The sequence below is a fragment of the Fukomys damarensis genome, unplaced genomic scaffold (genome assembly GCF_012274545.1).
Source record: "Fukomys damarensis isolate Sample0158 unplaced genomic scaffold, DMR_v1.0_HiC HiC_scaffold_23, whole genome shotgun sequence".
NCBI lineage: Eukaryota > Metazoa > Chordata > Mammalia > Rodentia > Bathyergidae > Fukomys > Fukomys damarensis.
Genome location: NW_022900935.1, coordinates 36805646 through 36823714, shown reverse-complemented (window position 1 = coordinate 36823714; position 18069 = coordinate 36805646). Strand labels below are relative to the sequence as shown.

General features: G+C 44.5%; 2 protein-coding genes across 2 annotated transcripts in view; both read right to left on the bottom strand.

Annotated features, from left to right (window-relative positions):
• Hook1 (hook microtubule tethering protein 1) overlaps nt 1-7774 on the bottom strand; it is an 88372-nt gene extending 80598 nt beyond the window's left edge. The window contains exon 1 of the mRNA XM_033767268.1: nt 7584-7774. The gene's annotated coding sequence lies outside the window, so the exon portion shown is untranslated. The remainder of the gene's footprint in view (nt 1-7583) is intronic.
• Nucleotides 7775-10295: 2521 nt separating this feature from the next.
• Nucleotides 10296-18069, bottom strand: part of Fggy (FGGY carbohydrate kinase domain containing) — a 420052-nt gene continuing 412278 nt past the window's right edge. The window contains exons 15-16 of the mRNA XM_010610462.3: nt 15359-15420; nt 10296-10597 (exon numbers count right to left, since the gene is read on the bottom strand). Of these exons, the coding sequence (XP_010608764.2) occupies nt 10516-10597; nt 15359-15420 (144 nt within the window). The 3' untranslated portion in view covers nt 10296-10515. The remainder of the gene's footprint in view (nt 10598-15358; nt 15421-18069) is intronic.

Sequence of the window (18069 nt, the reverse complement as noted above, 5' to 3'; positions counted from 1 at the left end):
AAAGGGGAAGGGGGAGTAGAATGGAAAGGAAAAGGAATAAATATGAGAAAAGGAAAAGACAGAAACAAAGTCTTTGTAAATAGGGAGTGGTGGAGGGGTTGAAGCAAGGGCAGGGGAATGGGAAAAAAAATAAGAACCAAGGTATATCATGTAAAGGTACAAGATCCCAATAATGAATGTAACTGTACGGTATACCTACAAGGCACCAATGAACTTAGTGCAAAAAAGACAATCTTCAATATATTAGTAAATACCATTTTGCTTTACATTAGAAAAAAACAACCAAATTCATAGATACTAGCCAATTATTTGCTGAATACACTTTCTATTAAGACAACATGAAAGGAACACATTCACAGGACTCAAGGGAGAACATTATGAGCTTTTGGTTAGGATTCAAATTGCTGTGATGGTTCCAATGAGTACTATGAAATGCTCTGATCAAAACCTGGGAGATGCTTGTTTCTCTCTCCGAGATTCACAGGCATACGGACATTCTATTATGAGATTATTTATAATGGTATCTATAGTAACATGGTGGGGATCAAAATCAGGGCCTCATGAATGCCAGGCAAGTGCTCTATCACTGAGCTACACCCCACCCCAACAACAAAACTTATGTAGCTCTGGGTTTCTCACTTAGACAACCATGGATCTTTCCTCAGTAGAAGTTAGTGTTATTCTTCAAAATGCTATAGATTGCCCACACAGCAGCTGTTCCTTCTCTCTCATGGCAAAGCCATGATTTCACTGGCACAGGTGTATGCCCAGTCATAGGGAATGAACCTTGATCTTTACATGCAAATCGCAGCATCCTACTGGCAGGCATGCAGTGCAGAATCTAGCCGATGCTACCTACAGGAAGGCTGCTAGGAGGATGTGCTTGATTAAAGGATGCTATGGGGTTCTTAGGCTTTGATGCTGTAGCACTTGTGGCTAAATACCATTCCCACTGACAAACATTCTCTCAGAAAGGTGTGATAAAATCAAAGACTGCCTTTCAGGCTTCTTGTGACAGTGAGGGCTCAATACATGCCTGTTGGGAAAGCCAGTATGATAGAGTCACTCAGGGCTGGGATCAGTTTTAGCTTAGCTAGGAGATTTGCCCCAAGCAAGCTAAGCCACAGGTTCTGCTCATGGCAAATTGACCCTTGGTAAGGGGAAAGGTGGACTTAGTAGTCTGAGGTATCATAGTTGATGATAGTTGTGAGATACGCCAGTTAGGACAGGATAGATTATGCAAAGAAACTTGAAATCTCAGAGGTTTCAACAGCAAGGTAGTGTATATCACTCTGGTTCCATGTAGGTTGGTGAGAGCTCTGCTCAGTCACCCTTTACCAGGCACCCAGGCCAAGGAGGATCCTCAACTAGATTTCTACTGGCTGTTGTGCAAGAGAAAAGAGAGTTCTGAGGATTCTTACACTGACTGTCAAAGTCTTAGCCTGAAATAGCTCATTAAACAGAAGTGGCGAAAAGATCTCTGAACCACAAATTGGCCAAAGAATGAAAGGCCAGCACTATCACCATTGGTGGCAAGCTAGAGAATGGGAGAAGAGCACTGGTAAGAGCTGCATAATGGATCAGGGTCCCCTCTGTGCAGACTTTCTCACGTCATCTACCCCAGCAGGGAAACTGGAGGGCAAATCGTATACTCGCTGCCATTCTGTTTGCCAATTAGAATCCTGTTTGCAAAACTTAGGCAGATAAGCCTCCCTTATGGCCTAACTTCGGACGGGTTTCGTAGGCCAGTTGGAGTAAGTCAGAGTAGCAGGAAAGAGCATTTAACCTGTATTCGAAGGTGAGCCAAGTTTCTCCCCGGCGAGACAGTTCAAAAGTCAGACTTGAAGGCAGCAGAAGCTGGAAATGAGACAATGGCTGCAAGCCCAGCAGGGCTGGGGGTTGGACGAAATGCTATGTGAGGATTGCACTCTGACCAGTGGCTTGGGAATGGTGCAATGAACCATGGGAAAGGAGTCAATATTTATCTTCTTCTGTGCTTAGTGTAAGGACAGGGTGGCAATTTCAAGGACTCAAGCAAAATTAGGCAAACATGTTTGTGTGTAGGGGAGAAGGCTGTGATTTGGTGAGGGCCCCAAGGGCTTAGTGGATAGTGACAGACTAACTCTAGAGCCACGATAGGAAGGGCTGGGGCTGGTATGAACTAGATAGACACTGCCTGACTCAGCCTGGGTCAGCTCCAGTGTGGGATAGAGCCGAGTCTGCAAGACTACACTTCCGGGGCCTGCAGCTTCAGAGTTCAGAAAAGCAGGGCTAGCCATGTCCCAGCATTTATTTCCAAGGAGACTTCCTGGCTCACCTCCAACACCAGCGACCCTGGACTGCCCACTGCATCCCTCAGCTGCCACGTCACCCAGTGCCTGTGTAAGGCTTCTGTGGGTGTTAGTGCTCTGTCCTAAGTCTGACGCTTACCCCTTTATGCTTGACAGATAGTCTTATTTCTTTGGGGCCAAGACAAATACCAGGCTCTTAAAGGAAGAGAGATTTATTTTGGCCCATGTTTCAGACGTTCCAGTCCATGTTTGGCAGTCTCAAACACAGACACTGTGTGGAGGAAAGGTGTTGTGCTTTGTGTCTAGGTGTCCCCCAAAGCCTCCTGCAGTCATCAGTGGAGCTTTTCAGAGGTGACTGGATCTGGAGTGACACTGGGACCGATTCATGGTGTAAAGCTAGGATTAGGGTTTGAGTGCAACCCGCCCTAAGGGCTGGTAGCCTGGATAAGATGGTAGCCTGGAACAGAAAGAGGCATGTTGCTTGTCACTGCTGCTGCTTGTCCTCTGCTCTGCGATGTTCCTCTGCCATGCCATTCTGCCTTGAAGCTGGCCAGTTATGGCCCAACGCATCTACAAGCCATGAGCCTAAATAAACCTTTCCTCCTTTATTTTGTGGTGTCAGGTGTTTTGTCTCAGCAAGAAGAAAAGTACTTAAGACAAAGGGTCTAAGCAGAGGAAAGGTGCTCACTAAAGGCAGTGAAGGAGAAAGGAGATCTCTCCTGGCAGGGTTACACCATCAGTGACCCAACCCTTCTAACTGGGCCTCACCTCCTAACAGCACATTCAGGTACAGCCCACACATCCAGTCACCTCTCAAAAGTGCAATTTCTGAGTGCATGAGAGTTTGGGGTTCATTTTTTTTTCTGATACTGAGAATAGAGCTCAGGACTTTGCACTTGCAAGGCTAGCATGGAGCCACTGAGCTAAATCCCCATTCTTGATCTAAACCACAACACAGGGATACCCTAGCACTCTTGACATAGGAAGGGTTGGTTGTTAATGTAGCATGGACATTTTACCTATAGAAAATGGATATAAAGTTGTCTCATTTGACTGGGAACTATGCCTGCAGGATTTTATAAAACAAATATGGATTGGTCCAGGAGACAAACATATCTGTAGTATTTCTGCTTTATGTCAGGCACTTCACATTTCATCTCACTGACTCCTCACATTAGCCACGAGGCAGATTTTCTTTCTTCCCACTTTATAGATATGATAGGGAAATTATCAAATTAACTGGCTTGTGTGAATTCACATACCTTGCAGATTAGTAAGGAGTGAGGCTGTGATTCGAAGGCAAGAGGTAATGATTCACGACCTAAGGCTTTCTCACTTTACCTCTGCTTGCCAGTGGAAAGAACACAATACTCTGATCCTTCAGTAAGCATCAGAAAGGGTCCCCTGGATATTTATACCTGTTAACAAGGGGAAGTACAGAAGAGAGAGCAGCGAGCGAATAATCATTCTCTGTTGCACAAATAAGGGAACTGAATTATTTCAGGAGAAGCTGCAAAATGCTCTTGCATCCGTGCCCCAGATGCTCGATCTTGGGCTAGTTACTAAGACTCTTGGAGTTCTGATTGCTGCAAGTGGGCTGGCTTTGTGAGCCTGCCTCTCCCGCGTCCAAGGAGGCATAGAAGAGAATGGAAATTGAGTGAGGATGGGTGCTGCAGAGATAAACTCCAGGGGAAGACGTCATCTGGGCATGACTGTGCCCACATAATAGACGCTAATGAGTAGAACATTTGCAATTCAACCGTGCCTTAAAACTGTAGAGGAGGGAGGTAGGTTTGCTTTTGATTTTAATAAGGAAATATTTCTAATTAAGGCTTAAGGCATGACTTAAGCAAATAAAATTTATTAGGTCTTTAGAAACATTTATGCAAATAGTAATTGGAAATGATCTTCAATGCATAAAAGGAATTGAGCATATAATTAATGGGCCAGTTAAGGCTACATTGAAGAGCCTGGATTTATTAGCTGAAGTCTTTGTTTTTACTGAAGTTACTTTAGCAGTACCAGTTTAATAGACTTTTCAAATACTCAGACTATTCCTGGGGGAAGAGTGAGAAGCATCCTTTTTAAAAATGTACTTTTCTTTTTATGTTCTCCTTCTAGAAATCACAAAAGAAAGCTTTGTATTTCAGCTTCCCTCCTACCGCTGTCGGTGGCAGTTAAGCATCTTCGTGGAGACATGCAGTAGCACACAGGGTCTTCCATAACTCAGCAGTGACCCACTGTCAGCATAATTATATCACGCATCTCTGCTCAGTCATTAGTTTCTCATTTAGCAATAATGTCCTTCATTTTAAATTCTTTGATGGTAATTATTTGTAACTATGCCCTGGATTCTAAGTATATTTGTATGCAGCCCTGGTGAACACTGGGTATTTCTGGACTAGGACGTAACTGGTTTGCCATGAAGCAGTATGCAGGAAATGATTTTGTAACAGCATGAAAGTCTGCACGGCTTTTGAGCTTGGACTAAAAACCAAACTGAAGTTGTACGGTTATTTGTGTCTGTGTCTGTGTGCAAAATGGAAAAGCACAAGCAAGTCATTAGGTATGGAGTACGATTTTTGTAACACATTAACAATCGAACCACATTTTAAAGTTTTTCACACTTGCTTAAATTAAGGCACATTAAAATATGCATAGAATGTCTGACCTCAAAGGGAGATTCTGAGATATTTTAGTTCTGCTAATCTTCTTTTTGCAGAAACATGTCTGGAGTTTGTGTAAAGTATTTACCTGTTTATTGAACATTTATTATTTGCCAGGAACTGTTTAGGTACGAAGTATACAAACCCTAAGAATTTGTGCTTCTCAGAAACTCGTAGACCAGTGGCTAAAGTACAGAAAAATAAACAGGATGATTTGACTATCCTCAGTCCAGTGAGAAGTAGCAGATCCAGTTATCTTTAAAGCCTAACTGGAAACTTGTTACCCTCTTGTACTCCTTTAGTACCTGTCAAAGCAGGGTTTCCAGGGAAGTCTTTACTGGAGCCCTTGAGGTCCCCAATTCAAATAGCAACAGTGTGACTATGTTCTAAACCAGCCTAGGTGAACCTTTTAGAGACTGAGTGCCCAAACTGCAACCCAAACCCACTTATTTATTGCAAAGTGCCCACTCGGCAATTAAACCTGAATATCCAATGTTCAGCTGCTGGGGCAACGTGGGAGTGACTTGGTTTGGGTGCTGATCAGCAGGGAGGGCTCTGTTCGCCAGCACTGCTCTAAATATATTGCAAGAGGGCACCCTTTTTCGCAGGACATTTGGACTCCAGCCTAACCCTGGGTATCTCTGCACCTCTGGGACCTGCCACACTTACTGTCACCCTCGTTTTTTCTTCCTCATTTCCTTCCCCTGGCATTCGTCCTCTTTGGCCCTTCTGAAAGCTGCATTTATGATGCATAGTAGAAAACTACAGTGAATATCTAAATAAAAAAATTATAGTAAAAGCTACCTTGCTATTAACCCCTCCTGACGCTCTCCCTCATTTGGAACACACTCTCCCCATTATCCTGAAGCAGTGCTGTGCGTGCTCTTCCTTGAGTACTGTCTTGAGCTGTGTTACTGCGGCTGCCTTCATGTTCTGAACTGACTCAAAACGTACATCTTTTGTGAACATGTTGACTTTACAAAAAGAGTCACAAATCGAATGGTGCCAAGAGCTGGTAAACAAGGTGGATGAGGACTCGCTGCCACGTTGTACCAGCCCGCCTTTCTGTTGGGTGGCGCTCAGTCACTGCATTCTTTATCACAGCCCATAAAGACTGAAAACAGGAAAAAATAATAAATAAGACTCAAGGCAGGACTTCAGGAAGTGGCAAGGAGGATGGATAATTGTGTTTGAGGCTATGGTGATTATTTTGAGGGGATTAGTGGCAGGGTATCTTTTACTATGATAAATAAAAAATTAAACAGTCACTGTTTTTAAATCACACCTCATATATTTTTCACACATGGGAAGTAATTTCTGTTCAGTTAAAAACTTGTTTTGTGTTCCTTGGCAAAATGACTTGCTAAGCAAGGCTGGCTTCAACTTGAAAGAAGAGCTTTCAGTAGGCAACAAAATAAAAGCTCCAGGGCTGGGGATTTAGCTCAGTGGTGCTGCCGCCTACCTCACAAGTACAAGGACCTACTTCAATCCCCAGTACCAAAAAAATGAAACAAAACAAACAAAAAATTAAATTAAAATTCCATAAACCACTGCTCAGACTGTAGCTCTTTTTCATAAAACCTATTATGCCTTGCTAAGCGTGGTGTTGCACATCTGCAATCCCAGCATTTGGGAGGCTGAGGCAGGAGGATTGCCACAAGGTTGAGGCCAGCCTGGGCTACATAATGGGCTCAAGGCCAGCCTGAACTACATAGAGAGACCCTACTTCAAAGAGACAAACACCACCAATTTCGTCATTCAGTGACAAATGGCTATAGAAATCCACACAGAAATGAACATATTCCCAACCAGCTTCATAGTAGGGACCAGAATGCTTTTCTCAAGGATTAGCCTGGATAGGAGGCACAGAGACAGTTCTTTAGAAGTGGTATTAGCAGTGTAGTGAGCTGGTTCCCCCGAGGCACTGTCCTAGGTCTGCACCGCACAGCACACTCTGTTATGGAGGCAAAGACACAGGTAGCAGGACGAACCCCCTGACAGAGGGCGAGACAGAGGCTCACAGGGGAAGCAATGTGCCAAGGCCTTTCTGTGCTCTCCCTCCCATCTAGCTGCTTTCTTTATGGAGATGTCAAAAGCATCCTTGTGTTACCCCACTCCTCACCTCATTTGTGTGTGTTTTCTTTTTTCTATAAAGCAGCAAGAAGCCAAGGTCAGGTTTGGTTTGCATATGAGTAATTGCATATAACGTGCAGCATGCAGGCTGGTCACTCGCTGGGACCAATGAGCAGGAGAGGTGGGGCAGCTGGGCCACACCCAAGGCTTCACGCCTAGACAGAAGTGGGTTTCAATCCGATCTCCACGGCCACTATAATGACTCTGGCCGAGCCTTTTTGTCATTTCTGAACTTTAGCTGTCTCAACTGGATCGGGAGGTTAATGCTACCTATCATACAGTGTAACACTAAGGATTGAAGAGAACAAACAGGAAGGACTTTGCAAATAGTTGGTCTCTGTCTTTCCTAACCACACACAGCTACTGCATTCACTGACCCATTCTGTGAGCTGGCCCAGGCCTGACCCAGCTTCTGGGTCAGAACTCATTGGCTTTGGTCTTACGTCTTGCCCACACTCAGCCATCCTCTAGAATTCTCCCGTTTTCCACTCACCTGGCCCAAGCGCTGACTGGGGTCTAGGTTCCAAATGAACTGGGCTTCCTCCCGCTGCTGGGCCTGGTAGATCAGACGCACAGCCACACCCACTCTCACCCTGGGCCATCCTACAATACGGTACAGTGCTGTTACACAGCTGGCCTTCACAACCGCACAACTGTTTGTACTGTTATTATTCTGAGCATCTTCCAGGAGCCAGGACCTGTATCAAGGGGGGCACAGGCCAGGCAATGGAGCTGAATGCTTTATGTGTATTAATTCATATCATCCTCATCATAATCCTACAGCAGGTATTAATACTATATTTATGTAAAAATGAGGAAACTGAGACTCAAATGCCGGGGAAGGCTCAGTGTTCCAGTCACACAGCTAGTAAATCCAGAAGGGAGCTCCCAAGCCAGGGCTCATAGCCACCGCACCATTCTGCTTTTCCTCCCACCTGCCATCCCTGCTCCCCTTCCTTTTCTGCTTGATGTGCTCCACACAGTGCTCTCTTCCCTGAAGCGCCTCTCAGTGCACTGCGCTTGATTTACCTCTTTGCATCTCATTAGACTAGGAGCTCCCTGAGGGCCGGGACTGTGTTTTGTTTTATTCCCATTGCCCTGTGCTTAGCATAATACTGGGCACACAGAAAATACTCTAAAGGATGGTTGTTGACTGAGTTGTACGGGGTTTTCTTTTCTACTTGTTGAAGTTTCCTTGCATCCTCTGGCCTTACCCATTTGTGCTGTGACAGCTCTAGAATCAACATTAGTCACTAACTCCTGGGCCTGAGATGATGTGTGTGCACGTGTGTGCCTCTGTGCAGTGTGTGTTTGCTCTATCACCTGAAGCAACTGCAGTTTTCCAAACACTTGTCTACCTCAAATACTTTTAGCCGCGGGGCATCTGGAGGCTCATGATGGCCGGCTGCCCATCTGAAGTGACTTTTAATCACTCGGTCAAGACCTCGGCTTGCTTCTTCCCTGTGTAGTTAACATTCTTTTCTTCAAGTAACTAATGGACAGCGTGTGAAGAAATATTTAAAATCATGTGCATATCCAGGATTTCCTCCTGGATTCATCGATGATCCTCACCTGTGCCTCTCTTTAATGTGATGATGGCAAAATGATGATTCCGGACTTAAATGCATGTCTGATCCTAAGTGCATCCTGCCCAGGAAGAGAAACACCATAAAGGACCCAGAATAAACATTGGAGGTCCTACTTACAGAAGTGCGACACCATCTATTAATAGGTGTGAGTCTCCCCTGGATTGAATCGTCACCAAGGTCTAGTCCTATATGAGATCTGTTGTGGTTGATTTTGAGACTGGCCACCGAGGCTTCACACAGAAGAGAACCATACCATGGGAGCAGGATAGAGGCTTCCTTCCTCTCAGGAGGTGGGGCCTGGCTGGGGGAGACAGGTGCAGGGTTCGTGACCCGGAAGGGTGTTTCTGCCTCCCTGGCTCCTCCCTTCTCTCTCTGCTTCCTGGCTCCCATGGTGTGAGCAGCTTCTCCCACCAACACCTTCCACCATGCTGCTCATGTCTAGGAGCCAGGTGACCAGGAGCCGAAACAAACCCCTCTGAAGTTGCAAGTGCTGGATATCATGTCTCAGCGATGACACAGAGACAAGGGCACGTTCCTATGACCTTATGAGGAGCTTCTGGCACCACAGTAGCTCCTGCAGAGGAACTGCCGAGTAAATAATCGTGGTGTTAGAATATATAAAGAACTCAAAACAATCAGCCCCCCTAAATATAAAGACCTGATTCAAAAATAGCCATCTGAAATGAACAGACATTTCTCAGATGAAGAAGTACAAGCAGCATGTAAATATATGAAAAAATGCTCCACATCACTGGTCATTCGAGAGATGCAGATGAAAACAACACTGAATTCCAACAAGCAGCATAAATATATGAAAAAATGCTCCACATCACTGGTCATTCGAGAGATGCAGATGAAAACAACACTGAATTCCACCTCACCCCACAAACAATGGCTGCTATCAAGAAAGCAACCAATAACAAATGTTAGTGGGGTTATGGGGAGAAAGGAACCCTTCTCCATTGTTGGTGGGAGTGCAGACTGGTGTAACCACTACGGGAATCAACATGGAGATACCTCAAAGAGCTGGGACTAGAGGTTCCATTTGACCCAGTCATCCCTCTGCTGGGTATCTTTCCAAAAGAATCATACCACAGTGATACATGTGCACCAATGTTTATAGCGGCACAGTTTGTAATAACTCAAACTTGGAAACAGCCCATTTGCCCATCAGTTTGAGACTGGATAAAGAAGATGTGGTTTTTCTATAAAATGGAATACTACTCAGCCATAAAGAATGAGAAATTAGATTCATTCATAGGAAAATGGATACATATTGAGGATATAATCCTAAGTGAAATAAATAAGTCACACATATGCAAATACCAAATAGTTTCTCTGGTGTGAAAAACTAAAATAGTACTCAAGATCCTAATGGGATAATTAACAATGTGAAATAGGAAGAAAAGGGCTAAAGGTGTAGGGAAAGTGGGAAGGGTAGGGGAAAGGGAATAAGGGAAAAGGAAAAAAATGAAAATGAAAAGAAAGTATTTTTTAAATGGGGAGGGGAGCAGGGGGGTGAAGGGAGGGCAGGGACAAGGGGTAAAAATGAGAACCAAGAACTATCATGTAAAGGTACAAGATCCCAATGATGAATGTAACTGTACTGTATACCTAAAATGTACCAATAAACTCAATGAGGGAAAAAAAAAGAATCGTGGTATTTTGAAATGGAAGACTCTAGTTCTGGTTACATGTGTCTAAGTTCTTTTCTTTATTCGAAGACAATGCAGAAATAATGAAATGATACCTAAAAAGACTTGAATATCAGATGAAAGGCCAGAGGTCCCAAATACAGTGACAGAACCTTCCAGTGTCAGCACCTGCAATCCCTGTTCAGTCTCCATTCATGATCACTGAATATTCTTTCTGGTGTTCAACCAGCTTCCGGAATACTCGATATTTCCTGTCGTAATATCTGTGGGAGAAAGATAAACATGTTGAGCAATCTTAAGGCAAAACTGCCCTGTGGCTTCTCCTTCCACTTAGTTCTAATTATGCCCATACCTCCCGGGTTTTGAATGCTCACAGCCTCCTGGGTGTTGGGCTTGCATTCTTCCAACCTTCTATCTATAAGCTACCAGAAGGACTGTTAGCTCCATTTTCCAGGTAAGGGCACATATCCGAAAACTAGCAGAAGCAGGACTCAAACTCAGAACGGCCAGCCCTCAAACCCTCCACTATGCACTCAAGGGCCTGGGCTTAGTATAGACCTTTTCACACTCCCAGCTTCAATCTGTTTTTTTTTTTTTTTGAGTTTATTGGTACATTTAGGGATACAGTATAGTTACATTCATTGTTGGGATCATGTACCTTTACATGGCAAGTCTTGATTCTCATTTTTTTCCCCTTACCTCTGCCCTCCCTTCACCCCCTCCTCCCCTCCCCATCTACAAACACTTTATTTTCATCGATCTGTTTTTTTCCTCTGACTGGCACAGGTTACAACCAGAGTCTGACCAGGCACGAGACTGAACCTTTTAATCTCTCTTCTGGAGATCCTATGCCTAGAATTCCTCGGCAGACTGCTTTATCCAGGAGTAAAACCCCATGGAAATGGCACTTAGTGCCTTTCCTGTCTCTGGCCCTTCCCTATGGGCACCTTCCTGTCCCCTCCTGCTGACCCTTGATTTGAGACTCAAGAGAACTGCTGCTGTGCAAAAATCAGAGGGCAGAGCGGCTGGAACTGCTCTGGCATCAGAGTCCTGAAAGGCATACACAGCAGCCCAGACTAATGATGCTGGGTATTTTGCAGCTTTGTCCTGACTCCTCAGCTGGGAAGCTGACCGTGGGTGAGAGATGAAGCCAGTTTAGCCTGTGGGAGGTGTGGTGTAAACTTGTGTGTTAGGGCAGAGAGGTTAGAAGACTGACTTCAGTTCCACACAGGACTACTTCTCACACATTTCTCCCTTAGGCATTCTGGACGCACTCAGCCAGGATGGAGCCAAACTCAGAGCTGAGAGGGGCCAGGATCTGCATCCCAGTCTGGCCCACGACCAGCTGTGTGACCTCGGGCGTGGTACTGAATCTATCTGTGCCAGAATCTCCTCATCTGTAACAGGGGTAATTATAGGATCTCCTTCACCAGAATCGTGGTGTGAAGTAAGTGAAGCAATACAGGGAAAGAGTGCAGAACAACACTGACTTGTAGTAAGTGATCGAAGTACTAGGTGCTACTTTCAAATAACTCATATTTTAATGTTATCCGTCTAGCTACCTGTAGATACTGCAAAACCTACTCCAGGAGCCCTCAAATGGTTAATCATGTATCTATTTTTAGGGGCAGAGTCTTCTGCTTTTGCCGGTGCTCTTGGCAATAGAACGTTGAGTTATTCTTTCATTATATGAGATTGATTCCTGACACTGAAATCTCAAAACTGCTAGAAGGAGGCTAGAGGCAGAACGTGTCTCATACACTCAAAGATTTCCAGTTTTAAAAACTTTGCAGCAATTATTTTCACTGGCTTTACTCTTTATATAGGTGGACTCACACAGTATTTGAATTTTTGTGATATCTTATTTCACTTGACATAAACCTTAAGGTTCACTCACATTTAGAATTTCCTTTCTTTGTAAGGCTGAATAATCATCACTTTTTAAAGTTGAATAATAATAAGGCTGATACAAATATATCTATCATTGTTGCTCAAACATTAAAGCACCGAGGGACACCTGGGTTACTCTTATGGTTTAGCTACTGTCAACCATGCTGCTGTGGACATGAGGGTACAGATATCTCCAGACCTTGCCTTCAGTTCCTCTGTATATCTATCCAGGTGTAGAATTTCTGGGTCATCTGTTAGTTTTACCTTTAATTTTTTTAAAGAACTGCCATACCATAGTGCTCTCCACAGCAGCCCTGTCTCTTTGCTGCACACTTTCCAATTTCTTGCCATGACTGCCACACTCGTTATTCTGCTTGGTGGTGGCTGCTTTCGCAGTGCCATCTGGGTGTGAGAGCTGGCAGCTCACTGTAGCTCGGATTGGCCTGTGCCTTACAGCAGTGTTGAACAACCCGTCACATGCTTCTCCGCATGCATGTATCTTCACCCAAGTCCTTTAATCACTTTTGGATTGCATTACTAGGGAGCATTTTGTTCCTGAGTTTTATGAGCTCTTTATATAGTCGGGATAAGAATTCCTCATTAAATGTATGCTTTGCATATATTCTCTCCTATCCTTTGTGTGCCATTTTAATTTGTTGATAGCGTCTTCAGGGCACAACTTTAACACTTATTTTTAAGTGTCACATATTAACTTAGTAAGGGCCTAAGGATGAAATATGGGGTCATCCTAAACATTTGCTTATTGAGCTATCCCCATCAGATAAGGTCATATGTAGCCTTGGCTTTACAAATCATTTCAGTTCCCTGTCTTCTAAATTCTTCCCCACTCAGTCAGTTGCTTCTGTGAAGCAGACCCAAGTAAACTGTTTGTCCCACACAGTTAACGGGATCTGAAGGCAGGAATTTGAGGATCCCCCCGCCCCCTCCCAGCTCCCCACACCACATCCTAGCTGCAAATCTCGGCTCGCCGGCAGGTGGTGCTGCAGCACCGCGCATGCCTGCTCTTTCGTTTTTTGGGGACAGCCACCAACTGCCAGCAAGGAGTCAGATCCCTTCAAAAGCAGCACTCTGGGTTGGAAGAACTGAAAAACAGACTTCCCTCTAAAGTTCTGAAAGGGCCAGGAGCGAGTTACAGAATGATACTCGCTTGTTTCCTGTTTCAAGAAACAAGGGATACACGAGCCGCCCTCAGGGGAGCAGAGGTGACAGCAGCTCCCCGCCTGGTTTGAGCTCCCCGGAGGAAAGCCTCTGAGTTGACAGCGGCTCCACTTAGAGACCCAGAGGAAAATGGAAAAAAAAATGGATTACGTTTTCTGTGGACATTTCCAACTCTGTTAAAGAGCTTGGACTGGAGGTTCCATTTGACCCAGCCATCCCTCTGCTGGGTATCTTTCCAAGAGAACTAAAAGAATCATATCACAGAGAAGTATGTGCACCCATGTTTATAGTGGCACAGTTTGTAATAGCTAAATCTTGGAAACAGCCTATTTGCCCATCCGTTGGAAACTGGATAAAGAAGTTGTGGTTTTTCTATAAAATGGAATATTACTCAGCCATAAAGAACGAAAAAATAGATTCATTCATAGGAAAATGGATACATATTGAAGATATACTCCTAAGTGAAATAAATAAGTCACACATGTGTAAATACCAGATAGTTTCCCTGGTGTAAATAATCTGCAACAATGCATAAGATTCTAATAAGATTACTGACATTTAGAAATGGGAAGAAAGGAGCTAAAGGTGTAGGGAAGGTGGGATGTGTAGGGAAGAGTAAAAAGGGAAAAGAAAAAAATGTGAGAGAATGAAAAGATGAAAATAAAGTGTTTGTAGATGGGGAGGGGAGGAGGGGGTGAAGGGAGGGCAGAGGTAAGGGGAAAAAATGAGAATCAAGACTTGTCATGTAGAGGTACAAGATCCTAACAATGAATGTAACTGTACTGTATCCCTAAAATGTACCAATAAACTCAATTAAAGCTGAAAAAAAAAATCCTGAATGTGCTCGGTTGAACCCGTACCTCTGCCTGCCCCTTACGTGAGGTGGTGGGATTTGCTTTTATGTCTTAACCTCAAATACTTTCCTATATTACAAAGGCACTTGCACAATTGAAACCTTCATCTTCAGACTCGCTGCTGGTGACTTCATAGAGCTCTTCTCCATCTCTAAGTGGCTAGCTCAAAAGCCTGTCTGGCCTCTCATCTTCTAACCTTACCCCCCTAGGATGGACCCTCTAAGCAGAATTTTCTAAAATCTGCATTTTATCAGTGTGCTGCTAAAAATTTAGAATCCTGAGTTTTGTCTGTAGAACGAGGTTCAAGGTCGCTAGCACAGCCCTTGGTAAGCTGATCTTCTTCTGTCTCACATGCTGCCACCTCATCTCATGCTCTGTGCTTCGAAGTTATGTTTATGTGTGGGTTCCCACTTTCATAACTCCGCATGTGCTATTCCTTGTCTTGGCTGGAAGAGCCATTTCTTTTAAACATTAAACCTTAGCTGAGACTTAACTTGCTCCTAAAAGCTGTCTCTCACCCTATAGGGTCATGTTTCTTTTCTCTTTAGATTACTTTGTCACCTGGTAATACTTCTAATGCAAATACTTTGTTCCTGGCTGATCTATGTGCATAAACTGATTGTGTCTAATATTCCCCTCTAGAACCTGCCCCGGAGCTCAGCATAATGCCTTGAATGCAGCAGGGCCTCTATAAATCAATATTTTGATGAGCTGGACTTAAAACAAGGAGCAGGGTCATTTTGTAGCCCTCCATGCCAAACAATACAAAGGGTAAAAGAATGGACAGATGTTGTCCATTTGATGTGAGATATAAAAGATCTCCATTTTTTAGAGCAGAGAAGACCAGACTTGCTACCAGTGAGCCAGGGAAAACAGAACAAGGGCCTACGAGTTCAGCAGCTTGCACTGACCTCAGCTCTGGTCCCTACCTAGCTCTGAATCTTAAGCAAACAACAGTGACCTATCTCTCTGGGAATTAGTTTCCTCAACTACTCAATAAAAGGACAGGATTAAACTCCGAATTTATTCCAGATCTGTAGCAACATGCATATTTATGTTCTCAATCTCTAGTGCTGTGCATATAAAAAAATACAAACTTACGTTTTATCTTCATGGCTCGGGAACACAACTTTCCTAACTTTACTCATTCTTCGCATTGCCTCCTGTTAAATGGAAAACAACGCAGACAGCTGAGTTGCAAAGCCACAGCCAAAGACAGGCAAGAATTCACTTCCCTTTAAGATATTCTGTTAACTTATTTTTTTTGACTTATTTTTCTCTGGCAGTAAGAATGAAACCCTATGAATGGTTAAGGTTATGCCTGTGACCACACATCCTGAGTTTAATAAATAGCTGTTTTGAGCGCTTCAGGGTATACACTGCCCAGAAGACAAAACACTTCTGCGACTGCTTCCAGGCCTCAGATGGAGTAATTTCCCCTCCTCGTTCCCTGGACACTGGGGCACAAGAAGGAGCAGAATCAGCCCCTGAGTACGCTGGGTGCCTGACTTCAGATAACAGTAATTGGAGGGAAACCACTTGGTACCATTGCTTCAGGATGAATTCGTTACAGTCTCTTCTTTTTGCCTTCAGCTTTTGTCCCAGCAGTGTCTGAGGTTATGAGTACAGACATGAGACCTCTGTGCTGAGTCTGACTGACCCAGACTCCGGAATGTGACTCCAGGGATTCTTGTCTTTACCTTGGGGCCCCAGGCAGATGACATGTTACAGCATCTAGGAGAACAGAGCATGCTGTGTACTGCATCAAGACTGAACATAGATTGTCCTGGCTCCATTTGGGTTAGGTTTTCTTGGCAGTCTGCCTATGAATGTTAAGGCCATGAGACAGGCGGAATGGAGTGTACCCGGACTTTGGAGTCCAGCAGTCCAGTCTTACTAGGGAAGATTGTAAGCAATAGTACAACAAAACTCAGCAGAATCGCCCATGCTTTAGGAACGGCTATTGATCTCTTGTTTTTAAGGGCATAGTCATCCTGGGGTCGCATGTGCAACTTTTTATGCCACCCATTTATTAACTACTCACTTTGTACCAGACACTGCTAGGGATGCAGATTTGTCGAAGACATGCTTTTTGCCCTGGAGAAACTTAGATAATTGGTGTGGGGGGGTATGTGAAAAGCTGATTACCATCCAAGGTGTGAGAACCCCTTGGGTAGTTTCAAAATGTAGGTACACGCTCCCTAGAGCTCCTCTGCCTCCTTCCAGGGCACAGTGGCTGAACTGCACATGAGCAGCCACCTTTTGATCCCCCAAGTGTGGACTGGTTTATGTGCTCCTTATTTTCCCTCTTCTCTCCTGGCCCTAATCAAAATGTATGCCACACAAGGGCAGAGATGTGCTGTGTCTGCGTACTGCTGAATCTTGCATCTAGACCATTCAAAAAGCATTGAGAACCTTTCGTACACCAAGCACAACATTGAATACCCACAGAGGCAGGTGAGGAACACTGTTTGGGCCTTTCACTAAGATGATCACTAGAGAACCGAAAAGATGTTTCTTCTGATCTTCTTTTCAATAACTGTGTAAGGGGTAGGAAGTGCGATAGCTTTTTCATCTGCCAAATTACACAGATTTCCACTCCTCCTGGGAAGTAGTAGCCACTTCTCCCCAAGAAAGGTAGGAACATGCAGAATTAGTTATCTGTTTCCTACGGTCACTGAGCGGTGAGAAAGAGGTGTTTCGAGGTGCGAGATGTGAACAATAGCAAAGCGCACTGATTGCAGGAAGAAATGGCGGCCTTGAGTAGAGAGATTTGCTTTTCAAATGATGAGACGTTACTGGTAAGCGAGATAAAACAAGAAAGATAAAACAAGTACAGAGGGTTATCTGGAGCCAACTGCCAAGGGGCAAACAGGCAAACCCGTCTCATGGAGCTTGCTTCAGCTTCACTCAGGGCTGTAGTGAGAGCTCTGCTTGTCCTGCCAGGTATCAGAACAGGTTCCTTCATGGGCTGAGACCTGACCCCCAAAGCGAGCCCTTTTAATCCCTCAAGCACACATGAGACGGTCTCGGCAATCCCCGCCATCCGCTCATTCTGTGTCGCCTCTTCTTCGGCTGATTCCCCCCTCTGAATCCTGAAAACGCCCTTGGGGCCCGGATCTCCTGGTGACGTGGCCCTCCAGGACCGTCCTCATAAATGTACCTTCTGTAAAAGTTATGCTACTTCCCACGTAACAGATGTGTATTCTCTCCTCCTTCCTTCCCATTACCTGTGGTTGTTTCAAAAAATAGATTACTGAAAAATAACCACAATAGCGGTTTTTTAAAAAAGTTTAAAGCGTAAAGATTCTGAGAAAGAACTGATTTCCAAATGAAACTTTGGTCAGGGACCCGCTTCACTGAAATATTTTCCCCCGACTCATTCCTATGACTGTGTCCCTCCTAGACGGAGTTATTTGTTCCTACAGCAACTTGTGCTTCCGTCAACCAAAGCATTCGCGCCAGGCACCATACGTTTTTGTTAACACATCAGTCTCCCCAACTAGACTGTGAGCTCCTTACGGCAGGAATTGTTACAGTTATTTTGACTGCCAAACTAGGCATCTGGCATATCGTATGCACGCAAGGAATGTGGGCAGATCGGAGGGACTTAAGGATCACGCATGTGCCAGAATGTTAGTGTGGAGGTTTCGGCTGAGATCTAAAGATGACAGAAAGAAGACACCAGGGTGAGCTGGAAACAGACCACAGGAAAAATCTGTGCAAGGGTGGTTAGGACCCGTGAATCAACTCTTACACCTTCCATCCACGCAGAAGGTGAGAGAGAGAGAGAGAGAGAGAGAGAGGGAGAG